The sequence below is a fragment of the Coptis chinensis genome, chromosome 1 (assembly GCF_015680905.1).
Source record: "Coptis chinensis isolate HL-2020 chromosome 1, ASM1568090v1, whole genome shotgun sequence".
Taxonomy (NCBI): Eukaryota; Viridiplantae; Streptophyta; class Magnoliopsida; order Ranunculales; family Ranunculaceae; genus Coptis; species Coptis chinensis.
Window position 1 is genome coordinate 8,731,329 of NC_141456.1, and position 27,757 is coordinate 8,759,085.

At 37.7% G+C, this 27,757-nt stretch overlaps 2 protein-coding genes and 1 long non-coding RNA gene across 6 annotated transcripts; all 3 read left to right on the top strand.

The window, feature by feature from the left end:
* Nucleotides 1-15,079: 15,079 nt before the first annotated feature.
* Nucleotides 15,080-16,971, top strand: LOC147521895 (uncharacterized). The gene is made up of 3 exons (XM_086589147.1): nt 15,080-15,914; nt 15,999-16,055; nt 16,659-16,971. Exons 1-3 carry the CDS (start codon nt 15,104-15,106, stop codon nt 16,712-16,714), a joined length of 924 nt encoding a protein of 307 aa, XP_086445273.1. The 5' UTR covers nt 15,080-15,103; the 3' UTR covers nt 16,715-16,971.
* Nucleotides 16,972-17,194: 223 nt separating this feature from the next.
* Nucleotides 17,195-20,431, top strand: LOC147521896 (phosphoserine phosphatase, chloroplastic-like). Of its 2 annotated transcripts, none has more exons than XM_086589158.1 (8): nt 17,195-17,672; nt 17,778-17,993; nt 18,222-18,354; nt 18,446-18,553; nt 18,992-19,085; nt 19,354-19,503; nt 19,584-19,637; nt 20,035-20,431. In XM_086589158.1, exons 2-8 carry the CDS (start codon nt 17,789-17,791, stop codon nt 20,158-20,160), a joined length of 870 nt encoding a protein of 289 aa, XP_086445284.1. In that variant the 5' UTR covers nt 17,195-17,672; nt 17,778-17,788; the 3' UTR covers nt 20,161-20,431. The 2 variants fall into 2 exon arrangements, with proteins under 2 accessions (XP_086445284.1, XP_086445294.1); XM_086589168.1 differs by having other exon boundaries at nt 17,419-17,680.
* A 329-nt stretch (nt 20,432-20,760) lies between these two features.
* LOC147521897 (uncharacterized) lies at nt 20,761-24,655 on the top strand. Of its 3 annotated transcripts, XR_015211121.1 has the most exons (6): nt 20,761-20,880; nt 20,956-21,051; nt 21,994-22,095; nt 22,447-22,837; nt 23,690-23,954; nt 24,178-24,655. It is a non-coding gene; the product is annotated as an uncharacterized LOC147521897 (long non-coding RNA). The 3 variants fall into 3 exon arrangements; XR_015211114.1 differs by lacking the exon at nt 20,761-20,880 and having other exon boundaries at nt 20,913-21,051; XR_015211123.1 differs by lacking the exons at nt 20,761-20,880; nt 22,447-22,837 and having other exon boundaries at nt 20,913-21,051.
* The last annotated feature ends 3,102 nt before the right edge of the window (nt 24,656-27,757 follow it).

The following is a 27,757-nucleotide window of genomic DNA, read 5'->3' on the forward strand; positions in this document are numbered from 1 at the left end:
TAATCTGAATGGAAATGATTGCGGAATGATTCAAGGCTAAACCTCCATTAGAGGGGGTTGTGAAGCCTTGATGAAAGCTTGATTCCGATTATCGTAGAGTCGTCATATTTTCTATTCCACTCTAGAGACGATTAGTTCACCACGAGAATGGGTTTAATTGTTCACATGCTAGTTATGAATTGGTAGAAATGCCATGTATAATTAGGGATTAGGAATAACCAATTGTCTGCCGATTCATTCGGATTACGATTAAATTCGTCGTTAGTGGATTAAGTTGAGTTAAGGTGGAATCAATCCCCCTCTAACTCCTTATCATAGAATCAACGTAGCATTCCCTTAGTATTCTGATAACCGATTAGTTGCATCTGGTGGGTAGCTGCATCGTAGTATAATTCCCTTCGTAAAACTCTCATAGACTTAAAAACGACTAGTTAGATTAGAAAACATCAATGCTAGAGCACTAGGAGTAGAACGAATTCGTTACTCCACTCTATTTCGATAGACTTGAGAGTAGGAAACTTTGATAATCAACCACGTAAAAGAATAGTTCTAGTTTACTTACGTTGTGAATTCATAGTTCATTTCGTAGGTAGACTAGTCATTTGAACTTTATCAAATGGCGCCGCTGCCATCTTAGTTGCACTTTAGCATTGTTTTCATAGTAGAAGTAGTCATTTTTAAGTCCCATTTCACCCACTTTGTTTGATTCATACCGTGGTTGCCGTTTTGAGTTTTGGAAAAATTCCGCGAAAATACACCGAATACCACCGCTTCAAAGAGAGCGACCCGCCGCTATGTTCTTGAATTTGATCAATACACCGAAGCCACGGCGCTTCAAAGAGCGCCCACCAGCTAAGTTCTTGGACTTTCGAATTTACATAGAAGCGCACCACGCTTCAAGATAGAACGCGCCAGCTTAGCTGAAATTTCGGATTTCCACAGTTTGATTCGAACTTCGAGTTGTCAAGTTTTTCGTGTTCTATTCTCTTATATACACCGAACACGCTGCATACACAAGACGCTATTCATAAGCGAAGCAAGGACGCAATCGGTATTCCTTTCTTCCACACCTCGCATCTCCCGTTAGAGGTTTATACTAGTACATCGAAATGTTTGGAGTGTTGCATGTTTAGTTAAGCTCGACTTAGTCTTGCATGAGATTAAGGTCTGGCCGAACAAAAACACCTAACGTAAATACACACCAACATCAACAAACAAGTCTATCTAGTATACCACAAACTACACCTCTAGCTACTATTCCACACACACCACCGATATAATGGGGAAGAAAGAGACTCTCTCTCGGACTTCTACAAAGCCTTGAGCGATAGCCCCAAATCTTGCATCGTTCTAGCGGACCCACCGGGATTTGAGAATCCTTCCAAATATTTTTAATTTGTTACCCGCTTTTCATGGTTTAAACCATGAAAACCTTACCAAAGACACGTAGGGTTGAACAAGTCCTAACAACATTCCACCATCCTACGGTTGGTTGAACAAATTAAATTAAGGGTATTCCCTTTCACCTTAGCCCGATAAAGGCGTCTTGGTTAACTGCCCAAGCGCTAATTACAATGGACTCGTGGGCTAAACTTGTTCAAATGTTTATGGAACATTTTACCCACCCCTAAAGACGGATGAGATGCTTTCCAAGATTCATTTCTTTCGACAAAAATCCTCATGAATCATTTTCGAGGCTTGGAATCGCTTCACCGATCCGCTTTATAGAGTGTCCACACCATAACCTAGCAAAAGACACGTTAGTTCGTGCCTTTTTTTCAAAGGACTTCAACATCACCATAAAGAAGTCCTTGACATTATGAATGGGGGTAGTTTCTTAAGTAAAGGAGCCTCTGAGGCTTATAAATTTTTAGAAGACCAAACTAAGCGAAATAATAATTGGGGGTAGTGATGATATCCCCCGGCCGCCTAGTTCTTCTTCAACAACCGCTTAAGGCCACGGTATGTTTGAAATTAAACACGATTCGAGCTTAAAACTCTAATCGAATCACTCACTAAAAGGTAGAGGCCATTTCGTACAACAAAAGCCTATCCCCGTCATGAATGTAAATTCAAACCCATGTAGTTTCATTTGGAGCCCCGAGCATCCCGACTCCCATCGTCCTATAGCCTATGAACGGGCTTGTTCCATTAATAGTGAACCTAACCCCTTGGAGACAAAATCCCAACTTCGGTTGGAGGAATAACCAACAAGTCACACCTCAAGGGGTACAATAATCAATATGTTAGGCCTACGCAAAGCTTTAACCAAGCCCCACTACGACAAGGACGACAGTCGTCGGTAATTTTAATAATTATAACAACCAAGTGCAACCCCGACAAGGTCAAGCACAAGGTCAAGGTAATTATAATAATTATAATGCTAATAGAGGTATCGTTCCTGTAAATAATAACTATCAAAATCCACTATAAATAATTCACGGGAAATAGTTCCAGTAACAACACCCGTGAACACTACACCCACCCAACCGGATCGTCTTGACACCTTCATACAAGTGAGCCAAAAACTTTTCCAAACCATGGCTCAATCTAACCAACAGCTTCTACAATCCGTTAATAATTTAACCCAACAGTTGGCTCAAGATAAAGCCCAACCCAAAGGTGTGTTTCCAGGTAACGCAATACCTAATCCTAAAACAACAAACACATCCTTTGAGGTCACCGATAATAATAGTAATGAATATGAAAATGTAGGTGAGATAAATGCCATCACCACTCTCCGTTCTGGCAGAGTGGTTGATAACAAGGTAACTATGCCTATAGTTACCCCACCAGTAGCCCCTACACCTGCTATTTTACTAGATACCGAAATAGAAACCAAGAGCCTACCACCGTAGAGGTACCCGCCACAACACAACCTAAGAAACGTAGAAAGCCACGGTTAAACATCCAAGTGATACCATTGCTAAAATATCGACAAACCACCGTTTCACAAAAATTAGCCATGTTAACTAGAGATACAACTTACGAGGAGATTAGGGACGTTTTCAAGAATCTAACTATAAACCTTCCTTTCCTCGAAGCTATAAAAAGCTACCACACCATGCTAAGTTTCTTAAGGAATTGTGTACTACTAGGCGTAAGACAAATATACCAAAAGACGCTTTTAATGTAACAATTCCCAACCTTATCCCAACATAATGGAATTGTTAAGTACAAGGACCACCGGTCGCCCCATCTTGTCTAATGCACCTTAGAAGATTCCTATACGACGACGGCGTTATTAGACACGGGGGCTAGTGTTAACTTACTCCCATTTTATTTGTATAGACAAATAGGTCTAGACAAGATGCAACCCACTAAAATGACATTGCAATTAGGCGATCGGTCTATTAAGTATCCTAAGGGTGTAGTCGAAAATGTGTTGGTAAAAGTTCGAGGATTTCTACTATCCGACCGATTTTGTAGTCCTCGATACGTAAGTCGCTAACGACTCTGTCCGATCATTCTAGGGCCCTTTTTCTTGGCAACCGCCAATGCGCCATTAATTGCCGTGATGGTTCAATGTACATGTCTTTTGGCCATCTTGTCATTGAAGTCAATGTTTTAAAACAAGGACACAGCATTACCCGATTCGATCTATGGATGGAGAGGTTAGCATGATCGAGCTTTGCTTTCGAGATTATTTCAACAACACGCTCCCCGATAATCATATGCCAAACATTCTTTCCTTTGGAAAGTCGGACTCAACATTTCCATTCCTACACTAGTCAATACACATATTAGTGATGAGGGCGGGATAGATGACTTTCAAAGATGTAGAGGACTACCATAGTAATGTGGATATGACCAATCTTGATGAGGAATTTGATGAGTTTCTTCGAGTAGGTGACAATTCACCCTATCAAGAACTAACTTGCACAACATCCACCTCGATTCCCCTCCTTCCACCCTTTCAAAGGAATCTCGAGTTTGCACTCGATCCTCGTTATTTCTTCTCAGGCTTCATAATTTTTAAATCCTCCTAGCAAACGATACTTGTAAGGAATGACAACCTATTTGACACCTTCATTTTCAGAATTGAGACAGTCCCTACACACACAATGAATGAGTTCGGTGCTAAAACCACATCCTCATTGTGTACAGGCTGTCTTTCTAAAACTTATCCATATCCACCATATTCTCCACACCCATTCACTTTTCCACACTTATTTACTAGAACACCCACTCATTCAAAAAATTAAAAAAGAAGGTGCATGATAGGTTACACAATAGGGTAATCCGACTTCCCTTTCATATCACTAGGTTGAGTCATAGGAAAATTGGTGTTTGATTGTGTTTGGATATGTTTTCGTGATATTTATTTATGGAATGATCCACAACTATTTCGGTTGTTGATATATGATCAACCTGCATGTTCATACATATGTTTTAGATAAAGTCTTGAGTATCCGACTATAAACGACTCAAATTTCTGTGTTTGTGCATTTCCTTTCATTCCAATATATTGGTGAGTGCACCATTAAGGTAACCGGGCCCTCCCTATGGAGTGTGTGGTGTAAGTACGGATCCTAAGTCCACGGTTCACATAGTTCACGTTTTCCACTCTTGCATGTTTTCTCGGATTTTTGAGTCATGTTTCTCTATGGTGTGAACTATGTCTTTATTGCTTATTGTTTTTCCTTTTAAAAATAAAATAAAAAATAAAAAATAAAAATAAACATAGTAATCTAGGAAGTCTCGGGAATCTGACTTTAAAAGACCCACTGCTAAAAACAAATTTTCTAAGCTTCGTTGTAAAAAATTATTTGGGGGTGGGGTGTTCGTGTTTCCGTACTAAAATGTTTTATGTCCCATTAGAGTTGCTTAGGCCGTTTTATTGTATTACGATTCGGATTGACATAATCTATTAATTTAGATTTCATTCGTTCGCATAACATACGTCATGCACGCATTTCGAGGCGTTTTCCACTATCACGTATGTCATCTGAAGTCGGAATAGAGTGTTTTATGGATCATTGGATAGGAAATTCTCTCCTGATCATTTCCATACCTCATTCGCAAAAATCGGACCGGTAACGAAGCGGGAATTTTGATTTGAAATTCGCGAAAAAAATCGAAAAAATCAAAAATTTCGATTTTGGGCTTGGGCCCAACCCGCGCCCACCCGCGCCCATGGAGAGTGCGCTCGCGCTCTTACCTTCTCACGAACAGTTCATCGTTTTTTCCTCCATTCCGCCATTAACAAGCTTCAAAACCTAAACAAAATAAAAATTAAAAAGGAAACCCAATAAACCCACGCCCAAAATCAAATCCTAACCAAAATCTTCTCTACAACCAAACCACCACAACCCCCACCGATTTTAAGCACTACAAACCACCGAAATTTATAAAATTTGGTGCTGCGCCGCCACCACGCGACCACCACCACTGTTCTTCCAGTCGGCCAAGTTAATCCACCACCACCACATCATATTTAGACCCTCACCCATTCCAAACACTAGATGGCTCAACGCCATTATCATACCGGCAAGTTTTCATCGCACCATTTCGCGTTTTACGGTGACGAAATGGCTAGTAGAGACTGGAATAGTCTCGGTACTTTCGACCGAAGACTTCTACCATGAAGACTTGGTCGACGGTTCTACAACACCGGGGAGTTGGAAGGGAGTAGGATTTTTGTGTTGGTGAAGAAGAAGAGGAGGAGTTGACTCATCGGTCATTGGCTGAGATTCTAGGCATTCCACCTAGAATCCATCCGAGGTCACCTTACAGAGCCCCAGTTTGGACGGGTAGAGCCGTTGATGGGCGCATCTTGTCATCAATGGGAGTTACAATCCAAACTCCCATTGTGTTCGACAGCATCCCTCAGACCAACCAACCGCTACTACGACTCGATGGATTGGTCGGAATGTCCTAGGCAAGGACAAGGTCGATTGACATCGGTCCGACCTGCCTCCACGCCCTATATGGGTACTCCGGGAGCGAAGTATGATTTCTGCATCCCGGAGTTTTTGTTGAACATTATTAGGGGTTCGGAAGGTCTTTGGCACCTCTCCCATTGCTTATTACTAAGATCATCTTTGAAGATGAAAGCAACTCCGTGATCCGAGAGGATTTACATTACCCCGCACCGTAACCCGCGTATCTATAGGGAGTGTGTCCAACAAGTTTGGAGGAGGGCTGAGGATAGAGAGGAAGAAGAAGAGGATGGTGGAGCCGGGGACAGACAGGATGATTCGGAGGAGGATGAGGAGGATGGGACTTGCTTTGATACGGATGCCTTCCGTGAGGTGTTGGTGCGATCTTGGCTATGCTGGCTATGCTTCATAGGGGCATCGCGTTCACTCAACACTCTCTGCAGACCTCCTGGACTCGACAGGCGACCATTCATCACAACTTCGAGATCCGCACCCGGGAGGATGAGAGATGGAGCAGGCGGGGCTGAGATGGAAGCCCAGCCGGTTTAGAGTGGATATGCTAGCACGCTTCCCACCTCATACGGACTCGGCCTCGAGGACACAACTGAGGGCATGAGCGTCGTCGACGAAGGACGACTGCTCTTTGGACTCTCCGGAGCCCAGAGAGCCACCACTACAGATCAGTGCCCTCGGCCACCACCGGCGAGGTGTTTAGAAGGATGAGGAGTGATAGTCGTAGTTATTTTTGTTTTATAAGTTGTTGTTTTATTTATTTTTTGTTGTTTTATTGTAATGTAATTTTTATTCTCGTAATTTGAATTTTGTAAGTGAAAGGACCTCCGAATGAAAATTATAATATAAAGGGTTATTTTCGGTATGTGTGCTTGTTTCATATTGATCCCACCTTCCCAACTTGTTTGGGGGGTGGTTTTATCATTTCAAGCTGTATTTTTTATAAAACCCTAGTGTTAGAATTTCTTCATGAGTAAGGTGAAAATATGGAGTTTAGGCCTATCTATGATTGAGAATCATTGTAGGATGAAATCTAGATTAAATAGGTACATTCAATCATAAAATCCAAATAAGAGATCTTGGGTTTGAATCGAATCCGGGATGTGAGTTGTTTCCGCTTCGAGTTTGGAAATTTTAGGATTTCCGGAACCTGCCGTAATTAGTTTTGGCAACTTTCCGATCCATTCTAGCAACTTTAAACCTATATAAACTTGATACAATCTACCCTCACAACTCACACTACACCTAAACCCCATCACTCACCCTTCACACCCGCGATTCCCACGCGTTTAAATCTCCATTTTCACAAAATCGCAACTTTCGAGGCCCCATGCTACTAGTTAGTTGCGCTCAGCGCCCTACACTACACTGTCGAAAAAATTTGCTCGAGCGCGCCAGCATTCAAGTCAAGCGACCAGCTAAGTTCTTGGAATTTAAAATACAAAGAGCCGCCAGCTCTATTTTGAGCGCCAGCGCCGACTTCTGGACCAGAAAAATTCCAGTTTTTCGCTAGCGTTGTGCCCGGTCGTTTTGCAACTATTCCAGAACGTAGTTTTGAGATGACATCTCCCATAATAATACCGGAACAGTCCTTCGAAGATTTGTTCCAAAGCACTACTTACGGTGCTTGGTTTTTATGAGGTGATCACATACGTTGGTTTGGGAACCTCTTATGGTAAGACCGGCTGAACTTTATTCTCCAAAGACTTGCATCTTATTTTTATAATAACTGCATTTTCTTTGAGAGACCGGATGGAGAACAAGTGTTCTCCATCACCATTGACGATGAACCAATGGAAATTACCAGGTTCTTGCTAGCATTTGTTCTTGGACTTGCTATGCCCGCTGAGATACAAGACCCATGGTGCTATTGGGTCGATAATATGCATGTCTATACTTATGAGTCCTTGCACGAGGCTTATATGGCGCGCATTTTCCGTATTATTGAGGACCAAGGGGACTATAACGTTGCCTTTGGTAGCCCCGTCCATGAACATAGAACCTGTTATGTTTTGGATTATGCTAAACATTTTAGGGAATGGCGTTTTTCTTACGTGAATGGCGCCACTTGCAGCGCGTTTTCCTTTGCTTTAGCCAATGGACGGCGGGTTCTATGACCTTCCCGGGACTTTGATGTCTAGTTTAGCACGAGCCCATACCATGAGGCATAAGTACCTTCTTATGCCTGTTCTAATTTCACGTATTATGCTATGTTTCTTTCCCCGCTTTTTTGTACACGTTTCATGGATTGGATTAAGGTAGATACGGTCGCGACCCACCAATAGTATTATTCGATCTTTCCGTGCAATGACTTGGCATGGGTGGCGGATACAACCTCACCAGGTTGCACCCTACACCCCATCAGACCAAGTGGCACTTAATAGGTTAGCAACCATAGATGATAAATGGCGTGAAGCCTGGCAAATTATCATAGCATGGCAGGACGCGAAGGAACCTCACTTCTTTATAGAAGTAGAGGATGACGAAGATGACGAATAACAACGGGAGTGGAGGTAAGTTTTAGTTACTCATTGAGTGTCCGCTTATGTCCCAAGCAATTTAATTATGTTAACCCCATAATGGGTGGAACTCTTATAGAGTTAAGGTCGGTTTTATTTCCTATATTAGTACGTTCTAACCTTGTTTTGCGATGTTTCTAAATTTCACGCAGCGTTTCAATGGTATGGTATTTTTCCTACCCTCTTTATTTACAATGCTTTGAGGACAAAGCATGCTTTTTGTTTGGGGGCATAGAAACACGTGTAATTAAGACATCTGCTAGGATATAAATATATAATATGCATTTGTTTTCTAGTTAAAAATTTCAAAAATTTAAAAATATAAACAAATAAGTTATGCTATACACTTTAGAATATTGGTATTGTTTCTTTCTCCATGCTTTTAACAATCTAGAAGTCTCACATAGTCATTTGCATCGTAATAATTGTTAGAAACTTAGGTTAATACGTGAGGTAATAATCTTTGCATCTATCTATAAATATATTACATGAGTATCTATGATTGTTAGCGATGAAGTTTCTCAAATCTAGGCTAGAGTACTTATTCTACAAATCCCGTGAGAATATAGCCTAAAGCCTTATATGAGCTAAACATTTGAGAAATGACACAAGGGAGAAGTAAAATCCGGATAGAGAAATCACACGTCCACTTGCTTGATCACTAAACCATATCCTAAGTGAGAATTTAGGCGCTCTTTGGATCGATATAGCCGAAATTCAAACCTATGAATTATTTTCCGCTAGTCGCCACTCGAGCCTTTCATTAGCCCTTCCATAAACCACAATTCCTTTACCCCGCTACAAAACAAAACAAAATAAAATAAAAATAAAAAAAAAATAAAAAAAAAAAATATATATATATATATATATATATATATATATATATATATATATATATATATATATAATAAATCAACCTACCCAATGAAGATAAGTCCGAGAATAAAATGAGTGAAGAAAGAAGAAGAGAAAACCCGTGGTAAACAAAAATTAGTTAGTTGCTTCCGAAAAAAGAAAAGAAGTTTCCATCCAAGGAAAATAAAAAAAAAAAAAAAAATAAAAAAAAAAAAAAAAATAAAATAAAAACTCCAAAAATAGAATAAAAGGGAGTCAAAAGCCAAAAAAAAAAAAAAAAAAAAAAAATATGGCTAAGGATGGAAACAAATTGTAGAAGCAAAAGTAAATAACAAGGTTTTCTCTAGTTACATAATATGAAGACTCTATTATCTCAGACTTGTCCTTTAGAATATCCATTCCCTTCCTTCTTAAACCATCTCCTAATCCCCGTAACACCTAATAAAGACCTCTAGCTCAATTAGGAATAGGTTAGTGTGATAGTAAGTGGCGATGTGTTTTGATCGACCCCCGAACTTCCTTGTTGTCATTGAGATTGTAAGGTAAAGTGTGCCCACCGTATTAATTGGAGTAAATAAACTTGAGTGGAAAAATCGAGTGTTGTTTCTTGACTATTATTGTGAGAACCTACTTAAGGACGCTATTCCGAAGTTCTCGAAACAAACCCGCTAAACATTTGATAGTACTACTCTCATTGTATATATGTTTATTGTAGATGATTGATTATTATGCATATATTAACTTAGGGTTTTGACGGGTTATTCTTATGTAATTGCTAGAGAGATGTATAGATAGTTGAGCATGAATAAGGAAACAATAGTTTTATTTTCTTAGTCGTTGTAGATAGATGAAGTTTGTGAGTACCTTCACTGGAAAAACTCTCACGAGACTATAACTCGTCCACTAGGGAATTCCTAGTGGTTTAAGGCCTTGTTGCATATGGTCAATGCAATCGCACTCAGTAAAACGAGATTAGGTAGAACTCCATTTTTGGTCACTTATTCTAATTTCTCATCTTTGCTTGAGGACAAGCAAAAAATCTTTGTTTGGGGGTGGTTTGATAAGAGCTCAAAACTGTAGTTTTAACCCCTTAATAATCATACTTGTTAGACCAATTATGTGAATAATAAGTAAGAGTTAATACCGATTCGCTGCGTTTTTATGCATTTCGGGCTTCAAAGTCCATTATGTGCGAAATGTGCCACTTTAGCGAGATAAAGGAGCAAAAGTCGTGAGAACTTCCGAATGCCATATCTTTGGACTCAGGCCTCGGATTGAGGCCTACCTTATGTCAAAACGACCGGCTCGGAAAGAGCTTTGTAATGGTCTAAGCCTTGACCCAATCAGAGGAGCAGAAGTGGACGAAAAGTCTGTGGAAGCCAACTGCAGCTGAAGAGGCCTTTTGAATTTGAAAAGACTGGGTTTGGGCCCGATTCTCGCCCAAAACATGGCTCCAAGCCCATGCACGATTTTTGGATCTGAATGTATAAAAACAAAAGCTTGACTCGTTGTTAATGGCGGTCATGAGAAGCCGTTAAAAAAAAAGAGTAGATAGCTTAGAATAGAAAGTAGCCATTAAAATAGCTTCTAGATCTAGTTTTATTTAATTGTTTTTGATTAAGTATAGTTTCAATCTTATTCATTTTATTAGATTAAACCTTAAATCTTGTTCTTCATTTGATTATATCAATAAAGTAATATTCTTTATCCATTTCGATTTTTGTCATTCCAATTCTAGATCTAATTTCAATTCCTGTCCTTATTTCAATTTAGTCATTAAATTAGATTTCATTATTGTTAAATTAAGTAAATTTCAATGCTTTATATTATGTTTAGTTTTAATCTGAATGGAAATGATTATGAATGATTCAAGGCTAAACCTCCATTAGAGGGGTTTGTGAAGCCTTGATGAAAGCTTGATTCGATTATCGTAGAAGTCGTCGATTTTTTCTATTCCACTCTGAGACGATTAGTTCACCACGAGAATGGGTTTAATTGTTCACATGCTAGTTATGAATTGGTAGAAATGCCATGTATAATTAGGGATTAGGAATAACCAATTGTCCCGCTGGGCGCTTCATTCGGATTACGACGATTAAATCGTTAGTGGATTAAGTTGAGTTAAGGTGGAATCAATCCCCTAACTCCTTATCATAGAATCAACGTAGCATTCCCTTAGTATTCTGATAACCGACTAGTTGCATCTGGTGGGTAGCTGCATCGTAGTATAATTCCCTTCGTAAAACTCTCATAGACTTAAAAACGACTAGTTAGATTAGAAAACATCAATGCTAGAGCACTAGGAGTGGAACGAATTCGTTACTCCACTCTATTTCGATAGACTTGAGAGTAGGAAACTTTGATAATCAACCACGTAAAAGAATAGTTCTAGTTTACTTACGTTGTGAATTCATAGTTCATTTCGTAGGTAGACTAGTCATTTGAACTTTATCAGTTGTGCCAACTCAAACTAAAGCTCCAAATATAATGCCTCATCTTACATCATCCAGATCACCAGCTTTTCAGCCATCTTTTTCAACAATTCCTGTGCAGTCAAGACAGAAAATGACTAGTGTGAGGCCGCCAAGTACACCTTCTAATAGACAGTCATATACAAATCAGTCTCTCTAATCATTATGATGTGTTTAGGACCTTTATTATACTGTGGTTAACTTAGCTTGAAGAAATGCATGACTTACGATTTTGTTTGGATACTTTTCAGGAGAGTTTTATGATGGTATTTATTGAATGGTCACATGTTATTATGAATCTTTTAAGGGGCCCCATGTTTTAATGTGGTATTTGACTATTTCATAAGCAATTTGCTTTTGGATACATGATGGAATCAAAAGTACTTGCTTTCGGTTAAAATAAAGTCATTCTGTATGTACTACTAGTCTACTACTAAACAAGCATAAACGTACTCAACGGGTATACGGTATACCCAAGTTTTAATTCGTAAAGCCATAGCGATCCATGATTAAGATAAATCCACGTGGCAGTTGTTGTAATAGTGTTAGAGGGCATATTCGGTATTCTATCATAGGAGATTTTTTTAGGAAGAAAATAGACTAACAGTCAAACCTTATTGACCGGCATGAAGGCGTTAAAATGGGGGGACATGTCTAAAGAAGATTAGAGTGGGGGGATATGTCTGATTCCCAATTATAAAAGGAGGGGGAGATATGTCTAAAAAACCCTTGTTTTTATTTTGATAGAAGAAGAAGAAGGAGAACACTTTCTTTTTTAGTTACAAGTGGAGAACGTAGAGTATCTAGGGTTGTTCAACAAAAGACCGGAATCGTGAAACCAAATCGAACTGAACCAATTCAAACCGGGCAGTTTTTACGGTTTTTGGTAATTTTGGTTCGGTTTATGGTTCCAAAAGTTAGGAACCGGCGGATTAAGTTCAGTATTTGGCTTATGGGCTTTGTATAACACCCCTATTTTTATTTTCCTTTTTAATTAAATATATATAAAACTAATTAATAAATAATAATAATAATAATAATAATAATAAATAATAATAATAATAAAAAAAGGATAAAAATAAAAGAGAGACAAACGTGGGGAGAGAGAGAGAGAGAAAGAAAGAAGGGTTTACAACCGAACCCTCTTTTGCTCCCTTTTTTCTATTCTTGTGAGTTTTTCAAAAAAAATAAAAAGAAAGGACATGCTAAAATAAAAGAAAAAGAGAGAGAAACAGAAGAGAGCCTACTGCTTGAGAAAGGAAAGAAGAAGATAACCTTATTAACGCGTAATCGATTTTTGAGTTCGGTGCTTTCGGTTTCGGGTTCTTTTGCTAAGTAAACTATCAAGTTTGATATCACCAAGTGAGTAGTCTAAACCTTATTTTTATATAATTGATTTATTATTATGGTTTAGATTAGTTGTGTATTTAATTCTCTACAATGGAACTTTGAGATCGAAATTATTTGTTTAATCAGAGACTTTCGGTATACTGAGTTATTGGCACCAAAAGTTTAGCTTTGATATATAGGTGTTGTCGTGTTGAGGAATATTTGTATACGGTAGTGAGTAAATTATGTGTTTATTGATTGATTGGTAGTATTATATAGGCCTGCAAATGTTTTGAATGATGTGAAGTCATTGGATTCATGTTATAGGGTTTTGATTTTCAGAATTTCAGAACTGCTCTTGGTAATTTAAGCATAGGAAATTCGTTTTTGATCTTTTTTATATGAATCCAACGCCTATTTACTATAGACAGACATATTTACAACTTTCATGTTGTAAAATTTCATATCTAGTCGTTTTGCATACTGAAATTGAAGTTGAAGTCTGACCACAAAAACTGGGACTGAAACTGAGCAGTATGCAGTAATAAAATCTTATAAAATAGAAAATATACTCTTTTATGTTGATTCCAAAACCATTAGAATCTAGACTTACAGAGGTACAATCTCATACTTTGACCCAAGTTCATACCCGTGTTTAAGATTATGAAACTAACTTCAATTTATGATGAATGTTTATGCACATATTCTGGACATGTTGCATTGTAGGAAGTGTATAGGACATAAAGACACTATACACTATACTTTGTAGATTTGTGCGAAACCAAAACCTAATAAAACCTTAGAGAGTCTTTTATCCGACGCAGTGAGCCTCACTGAATTTGGATGAGTGACGGAAAAAATATGACCCTGACAATTTTATGGGTCAAAAATTATATTCATTAGAAAACATTTTTCTGCATAGGGTTTGATCACAAATTGCATAAAGCTAGGGGGAGAATTAGAGTTTTTGTAAAACATGAAAAGGTGATTTTTATGAGTCTTATTTCTAACTCAATTGGCTTCATCACATTCCGAGTTCTGTGGAGGTAGATATAATGTCTGGAAGTTTGGTTGACAGAAAACAGTGCGTCAGAAATAAGTTTCTGCACACTGTGTTCAAGTTCAGTTTTAATATACTTATAAATACGGAATCTGTTAATCTAATTTTCAGTATAATGTTTAAGTCCTTCTGTTAATATAAATGTTTATTGTTTTTGAAAATACGGAATGATGTTGATGGTTAGGCAGGCTTTGGACTTGGGCCTTTGGGTGATGTAAGTGGGGACAGTATCGACAGTGGTATCAGAGCCGAAGATGACTTGATCTTAAAGTGGTGGAATTGTGATATTCCAGGCGTGGCTCGAGGAGGGAGTATGATGGAAAGGCGTCTAGCCCAAATTTGGGTGACGGTTGCGCCATGGTGTGATCTCACTTCACTTAGGCAACTGTCCAAAGATACTAGCTATAAGTAATTAATCTACCAAATCCTATTGTCGAGGCCTTTTCCGAAATGTTTGGCTATGGATTTCGTATGAATTCTGCAATTAATCGTACTTGGGCGGGAGTAATCCAAGGATTGGTGACCTTTTGGGAAGCTGTTATTCGGAATCCGAAAACCTCACACTATTAGAGGTCTGCAGTGACTAAGTAGAAACAGTATCGACGTGGTAAGATAGTAGATTCGTTACAGTTTCTACTGGTAAAGACCCAAAGACGCATGGACCCCCACTAAATCACTGTTACTTTGTTGTATTTCCATTCTATAATCTTATTTTCAATCATCGTTCATGTTGTCATGATGGGGCTATTGACTAGCAACATGAGTGAAGGCTCAACTTTTGAGGAATGCAAAGCAATGTTGAAAATGTTTCACTAGCACCGAAAGAAGCTAGATTACCCTCCAATTCTAATTCAAAATGTTTTGTCCTGAACTAAAATAATTATGCATACTTTTTTGATTTTTTTGTTCCCGTACGTGCCATTTAACATTTGAAAAGCTTCACCACAAAAAGCTCACCTTCTTCGTTCTCCAGCCATGTCACTAGCCCTTATATTTAAGCTTCTCATAATTCCGTTCTCTCTATTGTACACTATATCAGCTGTTGTGCACCCAGTCCCCAGCACCATTAATACGTGTCGCAGTACTTGTGGCTCGCTACCTATCAAGTATCCATTTGGTACTGGATTTGGATGTGGCCATCCTGATTTCGCAAATTATGTAAAATGCAATGCAGGAACAGTTCAAATTTCAACAAGCACTGGTGTATATCCTATATCCTCAATTGACTACAGTAGTAACACTCTTATAGTTACAGATCCTCTCATGTCAAATTGTAGTTCAATGCAAAACTCTGGAAGTTTTGGTCTAGATTCGGCAGCTCCACTCACATTAATAAAGGATAATATCTTTGTTCTGCTTGGTTGTTCAACGACTTCGCCGGTTTTCGATTCAAATGAAGATTTGTGTGACACAGGATCAGCTTCACATGTATGTAGAGGACTGTATTCTTGTGAAGGGGTGACAGGTATTGGGTTGGCCCCAAATGCACCTATTTCTACTTGTTGTGTTTATGACCCACCTATGGGTCTTGGATCTGGTTATGTTCTAGACCTACCGAAGCTCCAATGCTCGTCTTACACGAGCATATCTGGGTACAGGGAGCACGAAGGGGATCCAAAAAACTGGAGTTACGGTATTTCATTACAGTTCAACAGCTCCTATGAAACTGATTCATGCAAGAATTGCGAAGTGAGCGGAGGTTTCTGTGGATTCATAGGCTTTGATACAGCATTTGCGTGCATATGCCAAAATGGAATCAATACCACCACCAATTGTTATGGACAAGGTCTGCCTTCGTTCTTGTTTTTAATGCATGCAGTTTCTCTTATTATTAGGAACATTTCTTGAGATGTCTCCCCTTGGTTGATAGGTTATGCTTGGAGTGGCGCATGGAGGAAAATCATTGATAGCAAGTCGACTATCCAAGGTATGTGAAAGCATTCGTCCCATCATTTTCACAAAAGTTCTATATATAGGGTTGCTAATTTATATATGGGTGTTTCTTTAGTGGAAAAGAAACTAAAGACATTTCTTTTATCTTTCTATCTACAACTTGTTGGATCAGAAAAGTCTTCAAAACTATGTTAGTGTTGGTATTACCTTTCCAGATGCACAACTTTCCAGCATGATTTAGCACTTTCACCATCGATCAAGCCTATTTCGGCAATTCTGCTCACCAGAAAAATTTATGATTGCACTGGTTTGACCAACAAAGCCCTTCCAATGTACCAAGGGCCCAGGCTAGCTGATAATTCATGATGTTGCACACTATAACTTTCCTTCATGAGTATAAACATTACACCAGCTCTCAACCCACATATACGCTTATACACTTATACGGTTATACCTCATACTACACATTATATTGGCATGCTTACTTGTGTAGTGTGTACCCACAGTTAGAGCAAAACACAAGTTTAACAAATCACACCTGCAAAAGTAAGCTTTTTTGGGATAGTGTTACATTAAGCTTGTTTTGCTGATTTCTCATCCAAGTTCATAACAACGCTGTTTTGCTTACATTATTCAGGATTCTTTTATACATGGATTTTGGTCTTTGTCTGTGCCACGATGATCCGATCCTGAGCTGTTGGGGAAAACGTATTGCACAAGGTGGAAGAACCCCATTCTTAAGTATGGATTTAGCAGGCTACCCAACTTGTATATGTTGAATGATATTGCTTATCCTCCAAGCTTTAGTTATACTCTTATATTGGCAAAGGAGAAAAGTCTACGAAATACTAATAGGACCTTCACCCACTGAAACTTTCTGGACTGTGATATTCAATTTGTATTTTGCAAGTTGCAACCTCTTTGACGCTACATTGTTCCTAGGTCCAATTTATAATACCCCCTTCATTCTTGTAGTTCGAAAAACGATTAAAAAGGGTATCAAATATATAATCTAAATTTCTCATACATTGTTTCATAATTCACAAGTTACATACATTACTATACACTTTCTTATTAAAATATATCCATGTTACACCCTCGTGACCATATAAATTAATTCGAATTGTGAAACACCTATTAGAAATTTAGATATCATGTTACACATGTTCCCATATTGCAAAAATTTAAAAGTTTGATATCCAATTTAACCGAAAAAAAAATTTAGTCCCCAAATTGTCTTTATTTTTTTCCGGTAGAAATCCCCACTGGTAAAGTTTGATATCCTTTTATTCGTTTGGTTTGTAGTTCAAAGTTTGAAACATGATTTTTGTTCCAATAATTACTTCCATACGGCTACATATACAGTAGCTCTGTTCAACCAGCGCATGAAACCAATTAACCAAACAAATGGTTTGCATCGCCATGGAGAACAAAATTCGCTAAAATAGCACGTCTCCTATAAAATGAAAATAAAAAATCGAGGTGCCATGGTGGGTCCGAATGTCTTTTACTGTTTTTACTTAGGTTGTTGGTTCGGGGGTGTAGGTAAAAACGATTTCACCACTGTCGATTCTACATCGGAAGTTTGAAACAATCAACTACTTCCAATATCAATCATTTGAGTGCCAAAACCTCTCTCTCTCTCTCTAAGGTAATTAGGTAACAACACATCTCTCTATGTTTTACAACACATCAAATTGTATATCTTAACACCAATGACGTAACTTTTTTTTGGTAATTTATAATTGGAAATCAGATATACTTGTGATGGAAGGGTTGGTAAGTGCGCGTATTACTACCCCAATTCGTTTCCAAAGTAATAACCGGATTCAGTCTCAAATTATTCCTAAATTGCTTCCTCGGAGTTGGACGCACAAGTTGTATAGATATCCACTCAAGTTGACGAGACAATCAGCTACATTTACTCCAATGGCTACTCTTGGCAACTTAGACAATACTCTACCTTCCAAAGGTTGTATCCAGAAACACAAACACAATCTTTTTTTCGTATTGGTCTGAAAGGCCCAGTGTTATATTTAGTAGAAAATTGACTCTTGGTGAGCTGAGATTTTATGGTGTTGTTTGTTTAGAAGCTTGTAAGACTAAGTTGGTTTAGAGAATTGAATTAGGGTGATTACGATTGATTGTCAGGAATAAATCACCGCTCTTTAGCTGGCTTGATTGGTTGCTTTGAATGCAGAAGTTCTTGAGATTTGGCAAAATGCTGATGCAGTATGCTTTGATGTGGATAGTACTGTCTGCCTGGATGAGGGGATTGACGAGCTTGCAGAATTTTGTGGAGCAGGAAAGGAAGTTGCTGAGTGGACTGCCAGGTTGGTGTTATCGTGTGGTTTCATGTATTTGTCTAGCTGGCCTGGTGACAAGAATATTTGTGTTTGATTCTTCTCTTGTGATGAACGCTAGGGCTATGGGTGGATCTGTTCCTTTTGAGGAAGCCTTGGCTGCCAGACTCTCTATCTTTAACCCTTCCCTTTCCCAGCTTCAGAAATTTCTCGAGAAAAGACCTCCTAGGTACGCTTGGAATAACTTGTTTTTGTTTTGATGTGGCTTATTTAAGGACCAACTTTTTCTTTGCATTGACTAATCCTTTTTATCTAACTTGTTTATTCTATCTGCATCGAGGAACAAGTTTGAACAACTAGGAAGTGTTAGAACCTGGATATGCCTTTGTTCATGACTATGCATGGTTAAGTGCTTCTTGAGATTTTTGCCTCTGTTGTGATCTATAAGTTGTGAGGGAATTCAATTTTTTCCCTCTATATACGTGCTAAAAGTATATCTGATATATGTAGACAAAAGTAAAATTTGTACTATAATTTATAAGACAAAACATATAGGTCTGAGTGTGAGAGATAAGCAAGGATCTTTGAACATATCTGTGATGCCTTTGCCGGAAATGTTTATATCATTTCTGTGAAATTTATTTCAAATTGCTTACATCATTCTTAGGGTTTCTCCTGGCATTGATGAGCTTATCATGAAGTTGAAGGCCAATAACACTGACGTGTACCTGGTTTCGGGAGGCTTTCGTCAAATGATTCATGTAAACTTCAGTGCCCTCTTTTATACTTTTATACTGGTTCATTTTTCCTTTCTTTTTTCTTTTTATGTTTTCTCTCGTAAAAGCTAGTGTTCAAATTCAGTCTTGTACTAAATGGTTATTATAAGATATTATACCTGTACTTTGTGTTTCTTTTAGTGAAATATTGGTGATCTAGGCGCATCCACATTTCACTCCAGTTTACCAATTTGTTGGAAAACATCTTCTCTTTCATAATTTCAGATTATTAACTTGAAAACTTTATTTGAAGCCTGTCGCGTTACTGCTTGGGATTCCCGTGGAAAACATATTTGCAAATCAACTATTGTTTGGAAGTTCCGGGGAGTTTGTTGGATTTGACAAGAATGAGCCCACTTCTAGAAGTGGTGGGAAAGCCACGGCTGTTCAACAAATACGGAAGGTAAAGACTTTGTGAAGTGGCTAAATATTCGTGCATTGTTCATTATCTTATGATAGTTATGGGAAAACCATGATTTGCAGGCTCATAAATACAAGAAGATGGTTATGATTGGAGATGGTGCTACTGACCTTGAGGTAAGAGAATTCATCCAAACCTCCTATATACCCAGGTGGCGTTTGTTATAAAAGTAAAACACAGGCTCCCTTGCATATCTTCAATATTGGATCCAAGAAAATGAAATAAACAAACTTCTCAGTTGAAGTGTACTCTGAACAGAGCAATCATTACTGGGATGCATATTGGTCTAGAATTCTCTCATCAGCTATAAATCCAGTGTAGCACTGTTTGGTGCTGGTTCAACAAGAACACTGAGTGGTAGAAATAGTTCCTGGTTTAAGCTTAATAGTTCCTAATTGCCGAGATCCAGATCGCCTAGTGGTCCGTATCCATGCTTTCAAGGCACGTAATGGAGGCATTACTTGTATATAGAAAAAATTCTAATCAAATGTGGTTTTTCTCTTTCTTATACAGGCTCGTCAACCAGGTGGTGCCGACTTGTTTATTTGCTATGGCGGTGTCCAACTTCGAGATTCTGTTGCAGCTAAATCAGACTGGCTGGTTTTCAATTTCAAAGATTTGATAAATTCCTTGGCCTAGGTTGTGCTTGTTTTACTTAGGCTATGTTTGATACCCCATTTGCCATGGCAAATGCAAATAATTAGCACTATTCATTTGTTTGCCACTGTTTGATGTGTGTTTTGACTCTTGGCAATTTTTTTTTGGATTTGCCACAAATTGTTATTTGTCATGATTTTGGTGTCAAAATTTACTCTTGGGGGAGGTGTGTAAATTTTGCCACGACAATTTTGTACACAAATTTGCCACCAATCAAAAATGAAAAAGAAAAGCCCGAGAACATTTCTGACTCTCTCTCTCTCTCTCTCTCTCTCTCTCTCTCAATAATCTCTCTTTAATCGATTTGGAGGGGCGAGCTATTTCATTGATTTGCACGGCTCAGGTACTGAGGTACGTTCATCTCTCTCCATCTCTCATTCTTTGTTTATTCTTTTTCTTTTCTGTTTATTCTTTAGATCATTAGTTTAACAATTTAATTGGATCTATAATCTCATCTTTTAGGTTTTCTTTGATAATTATTCCATATTTGATTATATTGGAACTTTTGTTAGTAAATTCCATTTTGTGTTATTCTTAAAACTGATGTTTTGATGAATATATTTTGTTAGTTCTTTAAAACTAATGCGTAGAAAGGTTTATGCTGTTATTGACGGAAAAGACTGTTGAATGTAGTGGCATTCTCGCTATTTGGTCGGCACAAGCCAGTGTTAGAAAGGTTTATGCTGTTGAAGCAACCAAAATGTCTGATCATGCCTCCAAACTCGTTAAAGCTAATAACTTAGAAGATGTTGTTTAATGGTTTTATTGTTTGGTCAGGAACCCTGAGGAGATTTCATGGGCTGTGACTGGAGCTGAATACGTAGATCAACTGGTGTGTTTACCGCTAAGGACAAAGCTGCTACTCCTTTGAAGGTTTTCTTCTGTTCTGTAGCTTAATGTTTGTTTATATTGACTGATCTGTGTTGTGATGCTAGTAGATATTTATAAAGAATGGGACTGTCTATTTAATTTATTTCTTGTTAAATGGTGTTATGATATTGAATGGCGAAATCAAGTTTTGCTTAAAATGCAATGGGGACAATTGAAACAATATGGATTGTGGAATGCAATAGGTTTAAGAGGAGTTATGAGGGTCTAGACATGGTTGTTGTCTCGTGAGTAAGAGGGGTTTCGGTTTTTCGGAATGTAAATGGAGGGGGAGGTGGAGCTGGTGGAGGATTTGAAACACTAGTATTTCTCTTCTGAGAATGCTGACTATGAGCAGAAGCATTTGACAGTCTAGCTAGGGAATGTTTAGGTGGTGAGTAAGGTGGAGATGGTGAAGGTGGCTTTCTCTTCGGAGGCGATGGGGTCATGGATTTAGAATGGGGTTGTATATGTAGTTTGTTTCTTTGTATGTGCTGTTATCTGTGTATGTAAATGAAGAGATTGTTTAGAGTTTAAAATGACATTTGATAGAAATAAAATTTGCTTGGTAAGATTTCTACTTAAATACTACTGATAGGGTTGAAATGAAGTGGATGTTTTTTTTATTCCTAGAAGAAATTCTAATGGTAGGATTGAAATGAAGTTGTTTACTTTCTAGAAGACGTGTAATTTTTTGTATTGGTTTTCTTGTTTAGCGCTATCTTACTCTTTCCTTTTTGAATTTGGTATCTTTTGTTTATGGAATTCTTCTTTGCTTTATTCAATGATGCTTGCTCTTATAGTATGGTATATGAAGGTGATGTTAATATCTATTCCATGTTACATGCTATATCTATTCCATGTTTTGTATTACTTTCATGCAGTGAGTACGATGAGTTTATTTCCATCGCCTTAGATTTTAGCCATTTTGTTGAACTTTATATTTAGGTAAATAGTCATGTCACGAGCATCTGAAGCAAGTGGATTTGAAGCAAATGAATCTGAAAGCAAGTGGCTCTGAAGCAAGTGAGACAAGGACACAACCAAAAGGTAAAGTAACATTTTTTATTTGATTATTAATTGTGTTATAAGATTGGTGAGAGTATGTGGACTTCTCTGTTATTTTGCCTTACAGAATATGTGGCTGTGCATGTGGGTTTCTTTATATTTTCTCCATGTCATATGTTAGTACAACCTGCCTCTTTTTTATTATGTTTCCACTCTGCACGCTGGTTTGGTTATACGACACTATTTGTATAGATATACAAGATAGATTTTGTGGTGGTGGTGGTCGGGTTTGAACCTTGGTCTGTGTTACCAACAATTCCAACAGACTTACAACCTGTTGTTAGGGGAATAATAACCGAGCTACTCTAGCTAACTGACCTTGTTTTTACTCAGTGGTGTTGCAACATGACCTGAGGCTGAATAGACTCAAACTACTTTAGAAAACAAAGAATCCTTGACCTGCTCTGCTTGAACACTAGCTCTGTGGACAAGCTGGTGGTTGAAGAGTACTACTGTAGAAAATTAAGTAGCACAAGGCCATTGACCATATTGGAAAAATCTGCTTGAACCAACACAAAAAGCAAATAGTACAAGTATGTGATGCTTCAGCTCCTTATAAGGAGATTGCTCAAAGAGAGAAGAGAGCGCGTGAAAGCAGTGAGTCAGGTTGTGAGGCGATCGTGGCCTGGTGAGACTTGATGAAGCATACAAGGCTCGCAAGATACTTGAGGGTGAAGTTGCAGACCTTAAGCGACAATCTTCAGGACTTGGAAATGCATCCCAGGTAATAATTTGTCAATTTATGTCTAGACTAAGAATATGAACATAGTATATGATGCCCGCTCCACCCATTCCAGGATTGCCAATAGAAAAGCCATCTGTTATGGCTTTAACGAACCCTGAGGACGCCATCTAACTTCCATTATACAACCTGCTGGCTTTGGTTTACCTCGAATGCCATGTGAATGAAGCATAGTTAAATCATCTGCTGAGTTAAACATGAACCACCCTGTTGCTTTCAACCCCTTGATTATCTGATTTTTAATAAGAGAAAAGTTTATTCTCTTATCTTCAAAGTAAATGTGATTGCTAGTTTTCCAAGTCTGTGTCATAAGGAGAGCAACACCTGAGTTCCATAGGTCCTTTTTGATTGGGCTTAGGAATTTTGTCACAGCTGACATACCTTGCAGATTGATAATTGGAGTTACCTTGAAAATGTCAGAGAGCCAAGCCCATAGTTCTTTTGCTGCATCACATTCACTTTGGATAAATGGTCTGTAGCAGCGCTTCTCTTTTCTTGATAAACCAACCCTTTAGCTTCTCAAATATTGTCTGTGTTTGAATTGGTATTAACCCTAACAGAAGAGTTATACCCAATTATCCCCTGACGCTTTGGTTGTATCCCTCAAATGTCCCATCACATTCTGTTAAGCCTCCAGCTGATTGACATCTGGTTTTCCAAATTGTATTGCTGTTTTCTCCAATTCTCCCACATCCAGATCAATGCACGAGGTGTTGCATGTATAGAGTTAGAATTGCCTCTGGGTCTGTACAGGGATGTTCTTATATCATACGGCTCACCCCCTCTAACTGTAACTTATATTATTGTTTTTCAAATATTGGCTTTGTTTTTCAGAACTTACTGCAGAATTCAGAATTTGTTAAGCCAGGTCCACTTTTAGAGGATTCCAGCTTCAGAAACATTTCATACATACCGCCTCCAAAGAAATTGGTCCATACATCGTCAACTGTGATGCCTCCCCCGCCTCCAAGAACTATTCCTCCACCTCCTTTGAGGACAGTGCCTCCACCACCATTAAAGCTAATGTCACCGACTCCATTTTCGGAAGCCGGTCACAGTATTTCAAATCCTACCAAATCAACATCAGACCCTGTTCCAGGTGTGTAAAAAAATGATCCTTATTAAGACAATTATTTACTCTCAAAGGATATGGGTATAATCTTGTATTTTCCTGCCCCTCGTGCGTAAGTGGGGTAAAGTCATTGGCACTATGGGCAAGGATATTATTTTTACTTCCGTGTGCAATTTGTGAACAGAAATACCATGTGTTCAAAATACTAGTGGCTTTCTTGTGTTACTCATTACTGTGTTAATTCTTTCAGATACTTTGATCAAACTCATGGAATATGGGGATGATGATGATGACCCTGATGAAAAGCAATGTTAAGCCAATCTCAGCTCCTAAACCATTCTGGGCCTTGTGAATATCAGATGTGCTTCAGTTTTCTGTCGGAGTGCAACTTCTTGTCGCAGTCATTTAGGTCGAGCTATTGGCAATTGCAGAGCCTCGTCTCATTTGGCCAAGTCAGGTGGTAATTTATCCTTTGGTTGATCTGTGTTGCTGGAGATTTCGATACGTGGCTCATCTCTGTTTCTGATAGTCTACTGGAGGAGTGTTGTTTCTTAATTTGAAGGCGTGGAAATGTATGTACTTGAGCTTTTCTGTTCTTCTGGCAGTAGTTGTTCAAAGTTCAGAAAGAAAGAATGTAGTGATCAGAAGGTTCAGAACAGCTATAGTAGTACATGAAGGTTCACTGAATATCTAAATTTTGGCACTTTGGGTACAAAAAAAACTATAAATTCTGGTATACTATGTATTAAAGTATTAGACCCAGTAAGGCAACGCCAACCGTATAAGTTACCATAAAAGAAACCGTATAAGTTGTGAATCTGCTGGTCACTAGGTCCCGTCCAAGCATAAAGAAACAACTTCCTCTAATTGCATTTCAGTTTTTACACTCTTCTAAATAGGGTTGATTGATAAAGAGCTTCTTTATCTGTTTTTTTCTTTTCTGGTATTTTATTTATTTGTTTGATCTGTTCAAAGTTCATTGAAACCTTTTTTATTAGTAGAAACACAGAAAAACTTTCCAGCAATTAACATTGAAATTGCATAACTTTTGCCATATATATAATTGCTAGCTAAATTTATTGTTTTTTTCTTATTTCTTTAGGAAATACAACAATCACCAGTTCGTCACGACTCACGCGATATCCGACCTCAATCTACAACTTGTCATTTAAAGAGTTACATATATAACAAAAACTGTGGTTGTACTTGGAGAAGTTATTTGCACCTATTTACCGACACCTCCAAGTTTGCTTAATGTACGAATCGATGAGATACTTGATGATTTTGCACAATTGTATGAAGGAGACAGAAGACTTGGAGATATCGTGTTTTGTGTGTGACATCATTATTTGGCCAAAGAATTACGTAGTTTTTCATTGATAATGATAGATATGATATGAATCGACAAAAATGCATCTTCCTTTGGCGTGCCTTGTAAATTCAAGTACATGGTATATTATTTTGGTCTTTGGATGTGTTTACTTAGTTGTTGAATGCTTGTCTTGTAACAAGAGTTCAAACGTTTTGGTACTGTGTCGTGTCAAACTTGAAGGGTTATTATTGTATACTTCCATGTATACATTTTGAAATGATATATAGATTGTAGTTCAGTTTTCTTATGGTTTCATAATTGTAGTGCAGTTTAAAGCTGTTGGTGGATCTATTTGCTACTAGTATATGAATCGTCTGAAATAAGAAATCGAAACACTTTTGATGGAGCAGGACATAACACTAGACAACTTTGAGCTATTGTTTTAATCACTAACGACCAGCCTTTAACCGTCCACAAAACACATTTATTGACGCTTCTAGTTGTCCACTTAATTTAAATATTTGACAGCTACTAACCGTTGAGAACAAAATCGACGCTATTTTTTACGATAGCCTAGAAGACAGTTAGTAGCCATCAATATTGGGCAATCTCGACAGATATCAGCGATCTTAAATAAACTATTATGACATAGTGACCTGACAATGCACCTTGGACATGGAGACCAATAATTTCAAATATTTTTTGTAATCTCAGTTCCATGAACTCTTTTTCATTTTGTTATACTCCAAGGGTTTGTAATAGTCAAGCATCCAAATTGCTGCTTGGGCAACTAGAAAAGGTCCTACTAAATTATTTCTGTACTGTTATGACTTTTTGGAATTTGTTATGAATGAATAAATTTGATGCTTGTGTTACGACACAGGTCATCCTGATCCTCAAAAAAAAAAAAGTCAATGTGACAATTACCATGATTGATGCAAGTTCCATTAGCATCACTAAGCAACACTATTTACAGACTTTTCATCTCGTGAAAATCAACTACCTCCATGATTTTTCCCTTTCTCTTTTGTTAGGTTTCACAAGATCCAATGAGCATAATCGCTTGGGTTTTCTAACATTTGCTCAAGAAAAATTATGCTCCAGGAACATCAATCCGTTTCTTGAGGACTCATCTTTATCCAGACTTCATCCTTGTCATATGGATCTCTAAACTTCTCCTAAAACTAACATGAAACACTAATGGGTGAACAATGTCAACACCAAATATATTTATTGATAGTCATGCTCAAGTGTTTTAGCTATATGCCTTCCAACATGCATAGCCAAATTCGTATCTTGAACACATACACTGGAGAGACTAAATCATCAAATGTAGCCTTCAACCAAATTGAACTAGATTTTGGTACATTTTATGTTTTTGTGGCAAGTCTTTATACTCCTTTTTAGTGTGATATAGGTGAAACCATATACAAGTAAAATAAATTTACAAATAAGAGTAACTTGTTAAAATCTATAGGTTGGCCCAATGTGGCTGCCCACCATGAAGTCTATCAGTTATCTATGAAGACGTTACCTAATGTAACATACGTTTCCTATTATGTTTTATATCTTGGAGGAGGTTACCTCATATATATATAAAGGTAAACCTCCTCCCATTACCTGACACTCATAATAAGAATTTCTCTCTTACTCTCATATGTTGAACTTCACTCATTTGTATCATTATTAAATCGTAACACGTTATCAGCACGCTTTACGTACGAGTTTCTTTTACATCTCTAATTTGAGACCAAAATGTATGTAACATTAAATTAATTTTCACAAATTTATAAGACGAAAATATGTGCTTGATTGATCTCCAATTTAATTTTGGAGTTAAAGCAATTATTAATGTTTTATGTGATACTTTACGTAACTCTATGGTATGTTATCCAAAGTTAGTATTACAATTACGAACATCATTGTCATATATATATATATATATATATATATTCAACTGTAAGAGTATGTTGAATAGGGTTAATATCCATACCCCAGAGTATCAACTTTGAATGTGCACATATTCACATTTACAAATTTACCTAAACATGCACAAACTCAAAAGTTTCGAATTGCATGGGTAAACATATAAATCATTACCAAATCATAATGATGTGTAGAAAAGGGTCACAAACCCTATCCCCAAAACAAACTTTGATGGACACACATCTTAATAAACTCAAATATGCACAAACTAAACAAGTTTTGAATTGCATGAATTTATTAACTCAAATATGCACAAACCATTGGTTTTGAATTACATGAGTGAATATTCATTGTACGATTTGGATTATAATGTACCATTACAAGTAAATTGATAATTAATGGTGGTTGAATATATATTTGTCCATATTTACGTACATATCATATATATTTAACTTGCTCTCTCTTTGATAACAGTTATGGATAATATCCAAAAACCTTCATTTGCTAAGCTTATTGATACTACTGGCAATAATTCTTGTCATGGAAACAGGATGCTCGTTTTCACTTAATTGCTACAAAATTGGATAACACT

What these genes read in the sequence shown, in the direction of transcription:
- LOC147521896 (XM_086589158.1), top strand. Translation starts at nt 17,789, where the DNA reads ATGGAAGGGTTGGTAAGTGCGCGTATTACTACCCCAATTCGTTTCCAA. An exon ending in CTCGAGAAAAGACCTCCTAG is followed by an intron (nt 18,554 to 18,991) that starts GTACGCTTGGAA and finishes CATCATTCTTAG; the next exon opens with GGTTTCTCCTGGCATTGATG. An exon ending in CTGTTCAACAAATACGGAAG is followed by an intron (nt 19,504 to 19,583) that starts GTAAAGACTTTG and finishes CATGATTTGCAG; the next exon opens with GCTCATAAATACAAGAAGAT.
- LOC147521895 (XM_086589147.1), top strand. Translation starts at nt 15,104, where the DNA reads ATGTCACTAGCCCTTATATTTAAGCTTCTCATAATTCCGTTCTCTCTA. An exon ending in CACCAATTGTTATGGACAAG is followed by an intron (nt 15,915 to 15,998) that starts GTCTGCCTTCGT and finishes CTTGGTTGATAG; the next exon opens with GTTATGCTTGGAGTGGCGCA. An exon ending in TAGCAAGTCGACTATCCAAG is followed by an intron (nt 16,056 to 16,658) that starts GTATGTGAAAGC and finishes TACATTATTCAG; the next exon opens with GATTCTTTTATACATGGATT.